The sequence below is a fragment of the Natrix helvetica genome (assembly GCF_964273705.1).
Source record: "Natrix helvetica genome assembly, chromosome: 5".
Lineage (NCBI taxonomy): Eukaryota > Metazoa > Chordata > Lepidosauria > Squamata > Natricidae > Natrix > Natrix helvetica.
Window position 1 is genome coordinate 144,170,476 of NC_138551.1, and position 15,932 is coordinate 144,186,407.

The 15,932-nt window shown below is 52.7% G+C and overlaps 1 protein-coding gene across 8 annotated transcripts in view; it reads left to right on the plus strand.

The window, feature by feature from the left end:
* Positions 1 to 15,932, plus strand: part of HSPG2 (heparan sulfate proteoglycan 2) — a 128,068-nt gene that overhangs the window by 25,830 nt on the left and 86,306 nt on the right. For 5 of the 8 annotated variants that reach the window (XM_081954564.1, XM_081954566.1, XM_081954567.1 and 2 more), the window contains exons 2-9: positions 1,947 to 2,082; positions 3,776 to 3,859; positions 8,696 to 8,805; positions 11,917 to 11,975; positions 12,127 to 12,287; positions 12,431 to 12,469; positions 15,005 to 15,130; positions 15,227 to 15,352. In XM_081954564.1, the coding sequence (XP_081810690.1) occupies positions 1,947 to 2,082; positions 3,776 to 3,859; positions 8,696 to 8,805; positions 11,917 to 11,975; positions 12,127 to 12,287; positions 12,431 to 12,469; positions 15,005 to 15,130; positions 15,227 to 15,352 (841 nt within the window). The remainder of the gene's footprint in view (positions 1 to 1,946; positions 2,083 to 3,775; positions 3,860 to 8,695; positions 8,806 to 11,916; positions 11,976 to 12,126; positions 12,288 to 12,430; positions 12,470 to 15,004; positions 15,131 to 15,226; positions 15,353 to 15,932) is intronic. The other 3 variants (XM_081954565.1, XM_081954570.1, XM_081954571.1) reach the window with 1 other exon arrangement.

Sequence of the window (15,932 nt, forward strand, 5' to 3'; positions counted from 1 at the left end):
CCTGCAAGAATTTCAGGCTTGCTCAGTCGTGGGATTCTAAATTTTTTTACTACCAGTTCTGTGGGTGTGGCATGGCTTTGTGGGTGTGGCTTTGTGGGCGTGGCAAGGTTACTGCAAAATCCCCATTCCCTCCCCACCTCACTAACCTGCTTTCCAGCCCCTGTTCTTCTGTTCAGGGCCACAAAAAAAAATCAGCTGGGAGGCAGCAGGGGCGTGGCCAGCCTCTGCTGGTTCTCCGAACTACTCAAAATTTCCGCTACCGGTTCTCCAGAACCTGTCAGAACTGACTGAATACCACCTCTGGGCTTGTGGCACATTCCCCGTTCTTGCTGCAGGGATGCCCTGTGGCTGCCCCTCGAGTGGCATCCTTGGGGCATGGCTGCTCCTGTCTGCAAGGCAGGAAGGGAGGGGCCAGGACAAGGAGAGTTTGTCTGGAGTGAATGCTCAACCTGAGCCCTCCCCTTCCTGCATTGCCCTCTCGTTGTGAACTGTGCCCAACACCCGAGAGATGGGTGGCATCTGTCCTTCCCAGGCTGAGATTATCCCTGGTAGACACTCAATGCAGAAGACTCCTTGATGGGCTTCCTGTACAATCAGAGAACCTAACCAGGAAGTCCTGGGGTTCTCACAAATTCAGCCTCTTTTTGCCATTATGGTGGCTGTGTTTGTGTGAAATAACCTTTCCCAATTTGCAAAGGTCCTAATCAGAATTGCAGGTCTGGTCTACTGTTTGGTAGTAGTGCCAGCGTGGCTGTGGGCATCCTTTCTCCGAGGCCAATCCTTGCTCCTGCATGCCCAGGGTCCTGGGGTGGGTGGGAAGTTCCATTCAGAGCCTCATCTTCAGGTTTTCCGTGTTGGCTGAGAATCTGTGCCATCTGCTTCCCACCCTGCCTGCCTCTCTTGGTGCAGGGATGAAGGATGGCATTCAGTTTCGTGTAGCATTCCTTCATTCCCCACATGCCTCCCCTGACAGCTCTCGAGGTCCCAGCCCCAGAGAGTCACAGCATCCGCCCTTCCGCCCCAGAGCACTTTAAGGACCCTCGTCTTCCTCTCTCGATGGGCTTCTTGCGCCCTTTGGAACAAGCCCCCTTTGAAGTCTGTCAATTTGGGCTCTTACCAAGGCGGTGAAGTGGCCGTAATTCACTTGAGGCCATTTCTGTAGGCAGGGAGGGGTTTTCCCTGCATGGCACCCGGGGGTCGCAACCCTCTAAACCAGCCTGGATGGGGGAGGGGGAACGGAAGGGAGTTTGCTCTCTGCTCAGCATCTTGCAACCAGGATTTGGGCATCGGGAGGCAAGAGAAGGCCAGTGTCGTGGCCCGCCAGTGGCCACAGGAGCTGGTAGTAAATTCGGATAGTGAGGAAGTTGGGGAGGAACATGGGCCAGTCCTGAAGTCTGGGGAAGGCTCTGATGAGGGCTTTGTGTCGGAGGCAGAGAGGGGGCTCCTTATGCCCCCTATACAACCAGCCGTATGCCAGTTATCAGCTGCCTTCAGAGTCAGACATCAGTGAGGCAGAAGAACAGCTGGAGCCTGTTCCCAGTGTGCGAATGCACAGAGTTGCCAGACGAAGGGAACAGCTAAAGAACAGGGGTCGAATTGGGAGGAAGGCCACAAGGTGGACGATGAACGGCCCCTCCCAGAGGGAATAAAAGAGGAGCGAAAGGGGAGTGGAGTTTGCAGGAGACCATTAATTCGCTTCATTGGTTCGTGACTCTCCGAGACTCCTGGCCAGGTTCTGCAGATATCAGCCTGGCAGCTCTCCAAGCCAGATAAGGTCTGTGACTGCAAATTAAATAAAAGAGGTTTTATTGGGACGAGGGCTCGGCTTCGTGCTGCTGGGAAGCCTAGATCAGAACTGCCGGAGCTGCCAGGTTGGGATGTGGGCAGGAAGTGGGCCCGAGGCTGCAAGATAGCCCCTCCCTCAACCCTCCTCCTCTCTTTTGCAGGTGGCTCAGGCCTCCAGCCGACTGGACGAGGCCTCGTTCCCGGAGGACACCGAGTCGGAGATCACGCACTGGTTCCAGAAGAGTTACGATAGCACTTTTGACGATGAGGATCTCATGGCGGGAGGCCCCTCTGGAGGTGAGCCTGGAAGAGGATGAGCTGGGGATGGGGGCTCCCTAAGGCCGTGATGGCGAACCTATGGCACCTGTGGCACACAGAGCCCTCTCTCCGGGCACACCAGCCATCGGCCCATCTCAGCTCCACCGTGTATGTGCGTACCTCCCCCCGGCCAGCTGATTTTTGGCAAACTTAAACACTCAAAGAGTCATTTGGACCCGTTTCCCACAGAAAAGAAACCACCGGGAACCCACAAAGGTCCTAACCGGAAGCCCCCCTGTTCAATTCTGGAGCTGACCGGAAGTTCAGTTCCCTCACCATAGAGTCTCCTCCTAGCGCGGCGTCCTTTTTCCTCTACCTGTCATAATCGGAAGCCCTATCAATTGTGGAGACAACTGGAAAACCCTCCGCTTGCCATAGAGTCTTCTCCTGGCACACTCTGCTTCTCTTTCTCCCCCCCACCCCCCGGAAGCTCCTCTCAAAAATGTGGCGGCGACCGGTGACGGAGCCGCAGCAGAGGGAGGAAATAGCCACATGCGGCTCCGGAGCTGCAGTTTGCTGTGCTAGGGGGTCATGCGTGTATGCATAGGGGGGGAGCAAGGGGCCCACTTTTGCTCCCAGGAGGCTGCAGTGAGGCCTGCTAGGCCCAAAACAGGGTGCAGGGGCTCGTACAGACATGCATGGAAGGACCTGGGGTGCGCAGGAGGGGTTGCACATACGTGCACAGGGGGGTGGCGGGGGGGCACGCATGCATTGCATTATGGGTGCGGTCGTGCTTTCAACACGCAGTGACAAAAAGGTTAGCCATTACTGCCCTGGGGTCTTTGGAGGCCTGGCCGAGCCGCTTCAGATTCCCCCTTTGTCCCTCCTGCTGCCTACTTTCTTTTTAAAAAAACAACAAAACACATTTTTATTTTATTTTTAAACAAACAAGTACAGACAAACGTAAACCATAAAACCATCTTCCAGTTTCGTACGATGTGTCGATTGGTTACAAAACTTTTGTCTGTCCTCACCACAGTCTTCACTTACAATTTATATAGAATCTCGTACTATCGATCTGATATATATGTATATAATTATTATCATGATTAAACATTTATTTGACTATAACTGTCATTACTTCGTTTGATGTGAGATATTCTAAATTTTGAGGAAATGTATATTATGCCATTTCATTACATCATCCTAAATCCACCCGGTAGTAATACATCTTTATAAAATTCTTTGTCTAACCGTTGATAAGATAAGTCCCATGTTTTATAAAATTGTTTATCTTTGGTTACAAAGTTTTTGTGCGTCCTCTCCGTAGTCCTCGCTTGCAAATTATATAAAATCTCATATTATCGATCTAATATATGTGTATACAATTTTATCACTGTTAATCATTTATTCGACTGTAACTATTATTCCTTCATTTTATGCAAAATGTTCTCACTCTAAATAAGTTCAAATTAATTTTTATTATGACATTTCATTGCATCCCCCTGTATCCATCCAAGAGTAGCACAATCTTTTCTCTCTTGCCATTTGTGGTATTTGTATTCTAATTGCTTTTTTTTAGTAAATCTTGTAGGGACATCTCTTGGCAACTTATATTTCACTGGGTATCTTGTAAAGGCTCGAAACCCCTCATCTGTTCTTTCCATAATCTTCCTTTTGGTTATCACCAATGCTTCTGGCAGAATGCCCACTGACTTTCTGTTTGTTGCAGATGAGTACGGCAGCGGAGAAAACGGAAGCGGGACCACCTCGGTCGAGCCCCCGGCCAGCTCCAGCCAGTCTCTCCTCTCTACAGGTGAGTGCTGGCGTTTGGATGGGGGAGCAGTCCGAGATCTCGTGGAAAAGGGAGGGTGGCAGGGGAGGCAGGAGGGCCCCCTCTGCAGTTCTCCAAAGTGCCCCCGGAGCTCGTCCTTCAGCGAAGGATCTGGTTCTGGACGAGGCCCCTCGCACCCCTTGCTCCAAATTTCTGAGATCCAGGTTGACGGTCCGAATTAGTCGCCGAGGATGCTGGGAACAGCTGCTTTCCCAGTGCTTCTCGGGAGCCCAGGCCAAAGCCGGTCCACGTGCAAGAATCTCTTTGGCAGCGCAGGGAGCAGATCATCCGGGGGCGCGGTTGGGAAGGGCTGCGGGCCGGTCTGTCTGGAAGGGTCCCTGGGGCCGATTCCTGCCTGTTCTTGTGAGCGTTCTAGCAGATGGCTTCCCTTCCACCCTTCTCGCCAGGAACGGCCTTCTGGCGAGGGAGGAAGAGATGCTTTCTCACTCTTTGAGGCCTTCGCAGCGCGGGAAAAACACCAAAGAGGCCACGTTTCTGCTTTCAGCCCTCCGCGTTAGGGTTACGGTCCCCAGCGCAGGGGGCGCGTCCCTCCGAGAAGCCTCGGACGACGGTTCCTCTTGCTGCGGCCAGTGCCGGCAGCTGGAAGTTTTGCTGGCTGGGATGGGTGGGGTGTCAGGCTTTTACTGCCTGCCCCCCCCACCCCCATGCAAAAACGGCTCCCCCGTGGAGCTCAGAAAGTGGCTCTTTTCGGATGTCCTCTCTTAAACCCGGCTCTTTCTGCCGCACTCAACACCCCCTCCCCAATTTTCATATCGCTGCTGTACTTTCCGCAGATGTGGTATGTGCGTTTGTGTTTGTTTGTTTCTTCCTTTCCCCCCCCCCCCCCTGGGAAGCAGCAAGTGATCTGGCCAACTCTGGGCTCAGTTGTTTCATACGACCTCAGTCCAGAAAGCAGGGCCAGCGTCTCTCCCCCACTCCTACTCTCTCATTTCTTTCTGGAACAGCTGGTGCAGCGGTTCAGCAGAGGCAGCTTGGCTTCCATCAGCCCAGGCCCGCCGGTGTGGGTGTGTGAAACCAGCACACTCATACACCAAATCTGGGGACGTGTTTCTCTCCCCCAACCCTCAGTCTAGCCATTCTCCCACACGTCATCCGTGGGTCAAGGCTGAAAGACGGGGCTACTATCAGATGCCCTGTGGCTTCGGCTTCCTGAGAAAAACTGGGGAATTTCCCAAGGAGGGAGGATGAAGGCCTTCCGTTCTGGGCTTCCTTGGGCTGTGGTGGATCTTCAGGAGAAGCCTTCAGGAGAAGGTCCTGCAGTGGGGTGGCTAGTCAGGGCCAAGAGGGAGAAGAAAGAGGTTGGGGAGTTTCTGCAATGGGCCGAATCCGTGTTTGTCGTCTCCTTCTGGCCTTGCGCCTTCGGCTGGTTGTTTCCAGATGTTTCTTCCTTTTGCCTTTGCCTTTCTTTCTTGCCTCTGCAGACCTGCCATCTCCTCCTCTTCTTCTTCCTCCTCCTCCTTCTCCTCTTCTTCCTTCTCCTGCGGGGCCCCCTGCGCCTGCCAACATGGCTGCCCCCGAGCCGGACGATGAGTCTCCGCTCAGTAAGTGGACGGCTATAGGATCCTAGGCTGAGGAGGTCAAAGAAATCAAGTCCAGGCCAAAAGAGGAGTGGGACCAGTGGTGGGATTCAAAAAAAAAATGACTACCCGTTCTGTGGGTGTGGCTTGGTGGGCGTGGCTTGGTGGGTATGGCAGGGGAAGGATACTGCAAAATCTCCATTTCCTCCCCACTCCAGGGGAAGGATACTGCAAAATCCCCATTCCCTCCCCACTCCAGGGAAAGGATACTGCAAAATCCCCATTCCCTCCCCACTCCAGGGGAAGGATACTGTAAAATCTCCATTCCCTCCCCACTCCAGGGAAAGGATACTGCAAAATCTCCATTCCCTCCCCACTCCAGGGGAAGGATACTGTAAAATCCCCATTCCCTCCCCACTCCAGGGGAAGGATACTGTAAAATCTCCATTCCCTCCCCACTCCAGGGGAAGGATACTGCAAAATCTCCATACCCTTCCCACTCCAGGGGAAGGATACTGCAAAATCCTCCATTCCCTCCACACTCCAGGGGAAGGATACTGTAAAATTCCCATTCCCTCCCCAATCCTGGGGAAAGGATAATGTAAATTCTCCATTCCCTCCCCACTTCAGGGGAAGGATACTGCAAAATCTCTGTTTCCTCCTCACTCCAGGGGGAAGGATACTGTAAAATTCCCATTCCCTCCCCACTCCTGGGGAAAGGATACTGTAAATTCTCCATTCCCTCCCCACTCCAGGGGAAATTCTCCATTCCCCTGCAAAATCTACTTTCCCACCCCACTGCAGGAGGATACTGCAAAATCCCCCATTCCCTCCCCACTTCAGGGGAAGGATACTGCAAAATCCCCATTTCCTCCCGATCAGTTGAGACTCAGAAGGCAGAGAATAGATGGGGAGGGGCCACTCAGAGGTGGTATTTACCAGTTCTCCCAACTACTCAAAATTTCCGCTACCGGTTCTCCAGAACTGGTCAGAACCTGCTGAATACCACCTTTAAGTGGGACCCCTTGTGCCCTGGAAGGGATGGGCGTCAGAGCTCTCCGGGAGACATGGGCCACTCCCGATGGGTGAGCAGCCAGGAAAGTCCGCGGCCGATCCTGTCCTGCTCTTCCCCCCCCCCCACCTCCAGGCATACCTAGCATGCAGGGCTCCTTGGCGGCTGGCCCAGGGGTCAAAAACACAGTTTTCGGCTTGACTTGGCTTGGCATGCGATCAGCGAGCCTGGGGGGGGGGAGGCAGATGGCGGGAGGGCTCCTGTGAATGGTGCCTGTATGGTTTTCGCTACCAACCTATTACTCCATTGAGGCCGAACCTCTGTTCGTTAAGAGGTGCAGGGCAGAACTCTGCCAGCTGGGGCCATGTCCCAAAGTGACTTTTCTGGGTCTCTTCTCTGGTTGTGAGCTTTTGCTCCCCATATCTCAGATAAAATACTCCCCCCACTCAGTCTCTTTCTCCTCCCCCTTCCCACCCCCCCAAGCTTCCCTGCAAGGTCCAGGGCCTCTGAGCATGGCCAGGGGAAGCTGACTCAGCCCCGAGCCCTTTCCGCATTGTTCTCCTTCACAGCTGCAAGCAAGCTCCCCGCCGCCTTAAAAGGAGGCAAAACTCCAGCGCTGCTTTGTGCCCCCTGCAGAAGACGGAGCGGTGTGGGGAAGGAGGGGGTGGGAGGGCCACGGCCTGTACTGCAGGCCAGCCTTCCTGGCTTCCCATCCCCACCTCTGGACCTGGGAGCTGTGCCCTCGGTCCCCCCACCACTATACGTTGGGGGCTCACTCTGACTCACTCTGCTCTTTTGCAACGGCTGTGGCTTAGACTTCGTCTCTCTCCCCCCTCCTTTTACATCTGGCAGTCCAGATGTGCTAACCCAAACCCCCCAAACACACCCTGGGGGAGAAGCCCCGCAGCCCTCTCATCCCAAAAGAGCTTGTGCGGTGGGAGGGGTGGGAAACGACTGAGTCAGGGAGACACACACCCCCAAAGAGATTTCTCAGCCTTTCCTCCTAGTCTCAGCCGTGGCACTCTGCAGGCAGTCAGGGGAGGTGTTTTCCTTCCTCCGAATAGAGCCGAACATGCCGGGTTGCAGAGGTGTGGTGGAAGGAAAGAGGCAGGGCGCGCGCAGGGCAACGCCTGGCTCATTCCCCACCAGCGCAGGAGGCTTGCAAAGGCCCCCCCTCCTCTCCCTCCCCCCCCCGCCGTGCCTTCAAATGCAGGGGCAAGACAACATTCTTTCAGGGTGACTCTGCAGGCGGGTGGGGCCCTGGAGCAGCGGCTGGGCCAAGTCACAGGGGCACAGTAGGCAGCCGAGCTCTGAATGGGACCATTATGAGTGAGGGATGAACAACAGTCCCCTCTGCCCCCCTCCCCCCCGTTCTACTGGCGGCCCTGGAGAAGGGTGGGCATCCTGGAATCTAAGAATGTGTGGGTGGGAGGGGGGCAAAGGTTCGCTTGGGCTCCCTCCCTGGTATTTTTCACCCGGCGTGAACCGGGAACGGCGGCTGCCCAGGCTGAGGGACTCCTTCCCGTCCTGGATTTGGGCATGGAAGGGGCCTCCCCAGCCAGCCAGGTTGTCCTTCTGCCCCTCTCCCCCAGCGGAAGCTCCGCCTGTCTCCGCCAGTCTCCTTCTTCCATGGCTGGCCCCTCTCCTCTCCCTCCCAAACGGGGGTGGTGGTGGTGGGGAGACCAGGGCATGACCAGAGACGGCCTACAGATGCTTTGTAACGGGAAGCCCTGGGAGGAAGTCAGCGGGCTGGGGTCCGAGGCTGCGGCCGCCGGCACCTGAGACACAGGCTGGCCTTTGGGCCTTTTCCCACTCCATCCCTCTCCGCAGCTGAGTTCGGTCTTGGCCACTTGGCCGTCCAGCTGGGGCTGGAATCGGGGCCTCTCGGCAGGCTACCCTTGTGAAAACTGGGGGTGGAGGACCTCGGTTCCTGGCTCGCATGCCCCCGCAGCTGCCTCGGAGGAGGAAAAGGTCTGAGGGACAGGCGCCTAGTGACGCTGGGTGTCCTCCAGACTTTTTCCTCGGGGACCGGGGGGGGACTGGACCTTCTTAATCACTCTCAAACATCTGCTCGGCACCACGGTCTTCAGGGCAGGGCCTCCGTTGGGCTCCGGCCACGCAGCCAGGAAGCTAGCGAAGAGGGTTGTGTGAAGGGTTTGCTGAGCAGGCTTTCATCCCTTCCTTGCGAAGTAAGGGTGGGTGGGAGGTTGGCACTGCCCTGCGAAGGGTGGCCAGGCCTTTCCTCACCCAGCTCCCTTTTCTCCGCAGTCTACTTCCGGGCGCTGGTGAACTTCACCCATTCCATCGAGTATAGCCCCCGCCTGGAAGACGTCAACTCGGAGTCTTTCCAGGAGGTGTCCGAAGCGGTCGTGGATACGGTGAGCCTCCCACCCTTTTCACCTGTCCTCAACCCCCTCTCCCTCTGGAGCAGATGCCCTGAGCTCTTCGGTACAAGTGGCCCCTGGTCCCCTCTATCCATTGGCCCCAGAAGGCGGTGAGCTTGGCTCTACCTTCCCTCCCTATTGCCTTTTATGGAAGGAACACTGGAAGTCTTTAAGAAGATGTTGGATAGCTATTTGTCTGAAACGGTATAGGGTTTCCTGCCTAGGCAGGAGGTTCGACTAGAAGACCTCCAAGGTCCCTTCCAACTCTACTATTGTATCGTATTATCCTCACAGCAACCTTGTGAGGTAGACATCGAAGCATAGCCAGCTGAACAAATACGTTTCAAAATAGTTTCTTATCCTTGGGCTGTCCGACTCTTAAACACAACCACAATTGCTCCACGTCACATGGAAAAGTATGAGTAGTTTTTTTTCTTTTTCTTTCTAATTACTTTCATAGGGATTATTCTTTATGCTATTTATGTTGTTTGGATTTTTTTGGTCACGGATTGCACCAGTGAGGCTAACACCAATTTCATTGTATACATGGTGTACAATGATAATAAAGGCTATACTTAATCTTAATCTACTAGGGATGTGGTGGCTCAGTGGCTAAGACGCTGAGCTTGTCGATCAGAAAAGTCGGCGGTTCGGCGGTTCGAATCCCTTGCGCCGTAGACCAGACTGAGAGAGGGGCCTGGCTCGGATTCAGGCAATTCTGAGCCCCCCTCTTTGAAGGAGATTAGGGTTCTGTTGGATTTAAAATTACTCGGAGCTGGTCTCCCGGACCGTGAAGTTCCCATGGATTGCTGGGAGATCTCCCTCCCATCTTCCTCCTCCTCTTCTTAAGAGATCTTCAGATTGAACCGCAGCCCAGAAGCTAACTGGGGGGGTACTGAAGCGCTGCCCCCAAAGCAGGGTGGATAAAAATAGGTAATTAAAAAAAAATTAAAAACATCATTTAAAAAAAATTAAATCGGGTTTTTTTTCTTTTTTTTAATCAAAACCAGTGGTGGGTTCCTGCCGGATCGCACCGGATCGCGCGCTCCCTTTCGGCGCTAAACCCGGAAGTACGGTCTTGCCCCGCCCCTGGCAACGCGACGACGCTTGACTGCGCTCCACCAGCTTGGCTGGGAACGGAGACGTTTCCTCAGCGGAGCGGAGCACCTGAAAGGGACGCAGGCTCAGCCTGCCAGGCTGCCACCACTCCACTGAAGACATTGCTGAGCAGAGAAACGTCTCCGTTCCCAGCCGAGCTGGTGGAGCGCAGGCAAGCGTCGTCGCGTCGCCAGGGGCGGGGCAACACCGTACTTCCGGGTTTAGCGCCGAAAGGGAGCGCGCGATCCGGGTTTAGCGCTGAAAGGGAGCGCGCGTGATCCGGTGCGATCCGGCAGGAACCCACCACTGATCAAAACCTATTTGAATAAAACGCTTTTGGAGTTAAAATCTATCTAAAGATAGTTTTCTATTTAAGATACGTTCATAATTTAGTTTGTTCGACCTGAAATGGAACTTAGTTGTGTCGCATGAGGCTGTAGAGTCTACAACATTTATGTTTTTGGTAAACTCGTTCAATGAATCCAGGCTCTGCGAACTAAATATATTTTAAAAAAAACTTTACTTTGTTTGCAAATAATCGTATTAAAGATTCTAACTACCAGCAAAGAATGGGTCCTTGCAATTAAAGAGCGCCTGTCATTTCAGATCCCTCGTGGCAGCGCCCGTTAGCGGGCATCCACTCACCTGCTACCTGCCATGCCCGTCACCTTGTTGTATCACTGACACATCACCAGCTGTCCTATTAAAGTGAACGGGACGGTTGGTGAGTCAACTTCAGGTCAGAGAAGGAGCTGCTGCAGGACAGACAAAAGCTGCCTCTTTAAAGAATTATGATTTAAATCGCGTTGATTTAAATCAAGCCTTTTTGTACCAATTGCTCCAAATTTCATAATATTCCGACTCCTCTTTATCTTTTAATTTCAGTGTTAATTTGTCCATCTCTGCACAATCCCAAGTTTTTTTTTTTTATTACTAATTCGTCCCAGGGGGTATTATTTTGTTTCCAATTAGTACAAACGGCTGCAAAACAAGAACATTAATTAAGCCGAAAAACAATATATATATATATATATATATATATATATATATATATATATAAATATATATAGAACTGTGTATAAAGGTGTGTAAATATAGAAGCGAAATGTTATATACCTACACAGATATGATGACATAACAATGTTGATATAATGACTGTAATGTGTTGTAGAAGGGAAAAAATAATTTAAAAATCGGCTAAAAAAAATCAAGCCTTTTTGCTAGTGATTTAAATCAAATCCACCCTGCTCCAAAATGTCTGAACTGTGTTTTACAACTATGTTCTACAGATGGCATCTCCCCCCAGCACGGCTTTCCAAAATGTTCAAAAATCTGGCCCCAAATTGTTGGAAGTGTAGAAAAAAACACCAGGCACTTTCTATCATATGTGGTGGACGTGCAATGAGGCAAAAAAATATTGGAAAATGATTCAATCGTGGTTAGAACAAATGGTGGGAGAACAAATTATGTTTAAACCAGAAACTTTTCTCCTAGGCATAACACCAGAGGGGTTTAAGAAAGATACACTTTATTTAATTATACATATGCTAACTGCAGCGCGCATAACCTATGCACAGTATTGGAAAAAAGAAAATACACCATCAGAGCTTGATATAATCAGAAAAGTGTTGGCCTGTGCAGAAGCAGATAGGCTCACTCTTGAACTTAAAAATAAAGGGGAATCAGAATATTTTGAAGTATGGAACAGATTTTATGATTGGTGTAAGACAAGATGACAAGACTGGAACAAATGTATATATTGTGATCGGACAGAAGGATAGACAATGTATCAAGTAGTTTAACTGTTAATGGTTGAAACTAGCTGTACATAATGTGAACATATGGTCACTCCGACTCCGCGGTATTGCATTGTTTTAAATGTAAAAATAATAAAAATATATTAAAAAAATAAAATAAATAAATCGTGATTGAAATGGACTTGATTTAAATCAAATCCACCCTGCCCCAAAATGTCTGAACTGTGTTTCCCCCCCCCTTTCTATTAAGCTGGAGTCTGAATACCTCAAGATCCCCGGTGAGCAGTCGGTCAGCGTGGTTTTTATCAAGTGAGTATCTGAGCTGGTTCGGGGCAGAATTTGAACCCGCGTCCTCTACAGAAGCCCCAGGGAGAAGTTCACGCTTGCCAAAGCAGCAGAGGTGGGGAAGGGGAGTAGTTTCGGGGGCGACCTGTGAAAATGTATCCACCCTACCCCGCAGGGAGATCGATGGCTACAGTTTCGTGGAGCTGGACGTGGGATCCGAAGGGAACACCGACGACGAGCAGATCCGCGAGGTGCTTTTCTCCGTGGTGGCCAGCGGCTCCATCGCCTCTTACCGCACCTCCCGGAGAGGATTTCAGTTCCGCCGCCTGGGAGCAGGTGAAGCCGCCCGCTGACTCTTAACCAGAGGGAGGGGGAGCGGGGCACGAAAGTAGACAGGGCTGTTGGTGGTAGTGATGGAAGATTGGGAGGGAGTGTTTCCGCGCCCCCTCCAATGCCGCTAACTCTGAATTTGCTTCCAGCCCAAACCCCACCTCCCCCCATCTCTGAGGCGCCGCAAGGTGAGTCAGACGCCGGAGAGGTGCATGGGGGGGGCTTGTGTGCAGCCCACCGATTCAACTGCCCGGAGAGACAGCCGTTCCCACTTTTCTCTCTACACGCTCTTGGCCTCCCTGGCATTTTAGCCGGAAGGGAGTCTTAGCAAGGAAGACATTTGTCCCCTGAAGGTGGCTCCGGTTTCAGCAGCTGCTCAGGCTCCATAGATGGAGGAGGAGGACGAGGGGGAGGAAGAGGAGAAGGAGGAAAAGGGGGAAGGCCGGTCTTTTGTCCTTCTCGCCCAGATTCTGTCTGGAACTGGGTGTCCACTTATTCCTTTCCTCCTGCACACTCAGCCCTCCCTCCCTCCTTGCCCAGGGCATTTGCAGGCCTCCTTGCACGCCTCTCCTTGTGCTCCTTGTGGATGTGAGTGTGAAGCATGTCGATCTTGGCCGTTCTCAGTCCCTCTGGATGGCGTTTCCAAGCAGGGACTCCATGGGACGGGCGGAGCTGCAGAGCTATGTAGCTCTAACACGCCCCAGGAGTCCAGTAGGCACTGCCTGCCTTCCTCTCCACACACCCCTGCCCCAGTTCCTTCTCTGGTTGCCGTGTTGTTGTGTGTCGCTGAGCAAAATTGAAAAGGCCAGAAGCTACCCGAAAAGTGCGCCTTGCTGCGCTTGGCCTGTGGCTCCCCGAAACGCTTGCTGTGTGCTGTGAGGTTTTGTGGGCGCGGCTCCCCTGATGAGCAAGGCATGGGGTTGCCAGCCTGGTGGGAGTGGGGGAGAGCTTTCGCTGGAGTCGCACATGGGATCTTTCTCTTTTTAAAAAAAATAAAAGTTTGTGTTTTGTTTTTCATTTTCATCACAAATATCCACACGTATACTATCACCTAACCAACATCGTATTATATTGTTAAATGTTTAGATCAATTTGTCTTAACCTCAACTCCCCAAAATGATTATTGGCTCCTCTGCTCTCCATACACCGTATTTGTACCCTATCCATCACTTTCTTCTCCCTTTCTTCATCGCTACCTCCTTTCTTCCCTCTGTCGTCCGTCTCTACATCCCTTTCCTCTCTCCTTCTCCTCTCTCCCCTTTCCACTCCTTCTTTCTCTCCTCCTCTTCTCCCCCTACGCTCTCTGCTATCACTCTCTTCTTTCCTTACCTCTCCTTCTCCTCTCTCCCCTTTCTACTCTTCCTTTCTCTCCTCCTCTTCTCCCCCACGCTCTCTGCTATCCTTCTCTTCTTCCCTTACCTCTCTCCTTCTCCTCTCTCCCCTTTCCACTCCTCCTTTCTCTCCTCCTCTTCCCCCCTACGCTCTCTCCTATCCCTCTCTTCTCCCTTACATCTCTCCTTCTCCTCTCTCCCCTTTCCACTCCTCCTTTCTCTCCTCCTCTTCACCCCCGCCCCCTCTCCTATCCTTCTCTTCTTCCCTTACCTCTCTCCTTCTCCTCTCTCCCCTTTCCACTCCTCCTTTCTCTCCTCCTCTTCCCCCCTACGCTCTCTCCTATCCCTCTCTTCTTCCTTACATCTCTCCTTCTCTCTCCTCTTTCCACTCCTTCTTCTCTTCCTCTTCCCCCCGCCCTCTCTCCTATCCCTCTATTCTCTCTCCTTCTCCTCTCTCCCCCTTCCACTCCTCTTTTCCTCCTCTTCCTCCCTACATTCTCTCCTATCCCTCTCTTCTTCCCTTACCTCTCTCCTTCTCCTCTCTCCCCTTTCCACTCCTCCTTTCTCTCCTCCTCTTCCCCCCTACGCTCTCTCCTATCCCTCTCTTCTCCCTTACATCTCTCCTTCTCTCTCCTCTTTCCACTTCTTCTTCCTCCTCTTCCCCCTACGCTCTCTCCTATCCCTCTCTTCTTCCCTTACCTCTCTCCTTCTCCTCTCTCCCCCTTCCACTCCTCATTTCTCCCCTCCCCTCCCCCCCTACCCTCTCTCCTATCCCTCTCTTCTTCCCTTACCTCTCTCCTTCTCCTCCCTCCCCTTTCCACTCCTCCCTTCTCTCCTCCTCTTTCCCACCTACGTTCTCTCCTATCCCTCTCTTCTTCCCTTACCTCTCTCCTTCTCCTCTCTCCCCCTTCCACTCCTCCTTTCTCCCCTCCCCTTCCCCCCTACCCTCTCTCCTATCCCTCTCTTCTTCCCTCCTCTCTCCTCTACTTCACGCCCTTCATCTCATTTCCTTGGTGTATTTCAGCCTCCGAGCGAGCTCCATTTTATGTTGATGGTATTCGTTTGAAGGGTGCACTCCCGCTTCGAAAAAGCTTTTGGCACCCGAGTTTTAAAATCCTAAACTCTGCTTCCTGTTTCTTTGCATTCCCAGGATCGTGGCAGGGGGCAGATGCCCAAGACAAGCTGGAACCCAAAACCAGATCATTGGGGTGTCAGATGTGGGATTCCCCCCTCCCAAGTCCTGTCCCACATAACTGCCTTTTGTTCAGTGGGGAAGGAAAGGCTGTCTTTCGAACACCTTCACAAAGAGGCAGGAAAGGCATTCTGGGTCTTTCTGTCTCCCATTCCCCGGTCAGGTCACGATTCCCACCCTAACCCCAACCTCTCCTCCAGTCTCTCCAGATATCCGGCCCTGCACGGAGGAGGAATTCACTTGCCTGAGCGGGGAGTGCATCGCCCGCGAATACTTCTGTGACCGTCGGCCGGATTGCCACGACATGTCGGACGAGCTGGACTGCGGTGAGCGTTTGGGTCCCGTTAGGCAGCTTTGGACTCCTGGTCCCCTTCGCCGCGAGGGTGTGTTTCTCAGCTGTGCTCTCTCTCTCCGTCCCACAGAGGAGCCCGAGCCCCCCGAGTGCGCCCCGCAGGAGTTTGCCTGCGACAGTGGCGAATGTGTGCCCCGAGCGTTGCGCTGCAACGGCAATCCCGACTGCGGAGACGCTTCTGATGAGGATGGCTGCGGTGAGTGTGTGACGACCTCCGCGTGACAGAATCCCCTGTCAGTCCGCCTTTACTAAGCCTCTCCTGGGAGGGAGGTGGGCGAGGTTTGTCTTTGGATGCGGCGGCTTTCGAGCAACACGGAGGCAGTCAGGTTTGAGTTCCAGGTGTGGTTTTGCGGTTTGCAAAGCCGAACAGCTGTGTGACACTGAGCCTCGTCATGCCTTCCGCTCTGCCTAATTTGGGCTTCCTTCTGCACCCGGGTACAGGCTCGTCCGCTGCCACTTTCCACCTCTTTTTTTTTTTACGTTGTATTATTTTTTAGTTGCAAAAATAAACATTCCATCTTCCCTTACGTAGTGTGCAGTCTGGGTAAAAACATCTCTTGCAAAATCGTTCCTCTTTTGCCACTTCTTCTTCTTCTTCTTCTTCTTCTTCTTCTTCTTCTTCTCCTCCTCCTCCTCCTCCTCCTCCTCCTCCTCCTCCTCCTCCTCCTCCTCCTCTTCCTCTTCTCCTTCTCCTTCTCCTTCTCCTCCTCCTTTTCTTCTTCTTCTTCTTCTTCTTCTTCTTCTCCTTCTTCTCCTTCTTCTCCTTCTTCTCCTCC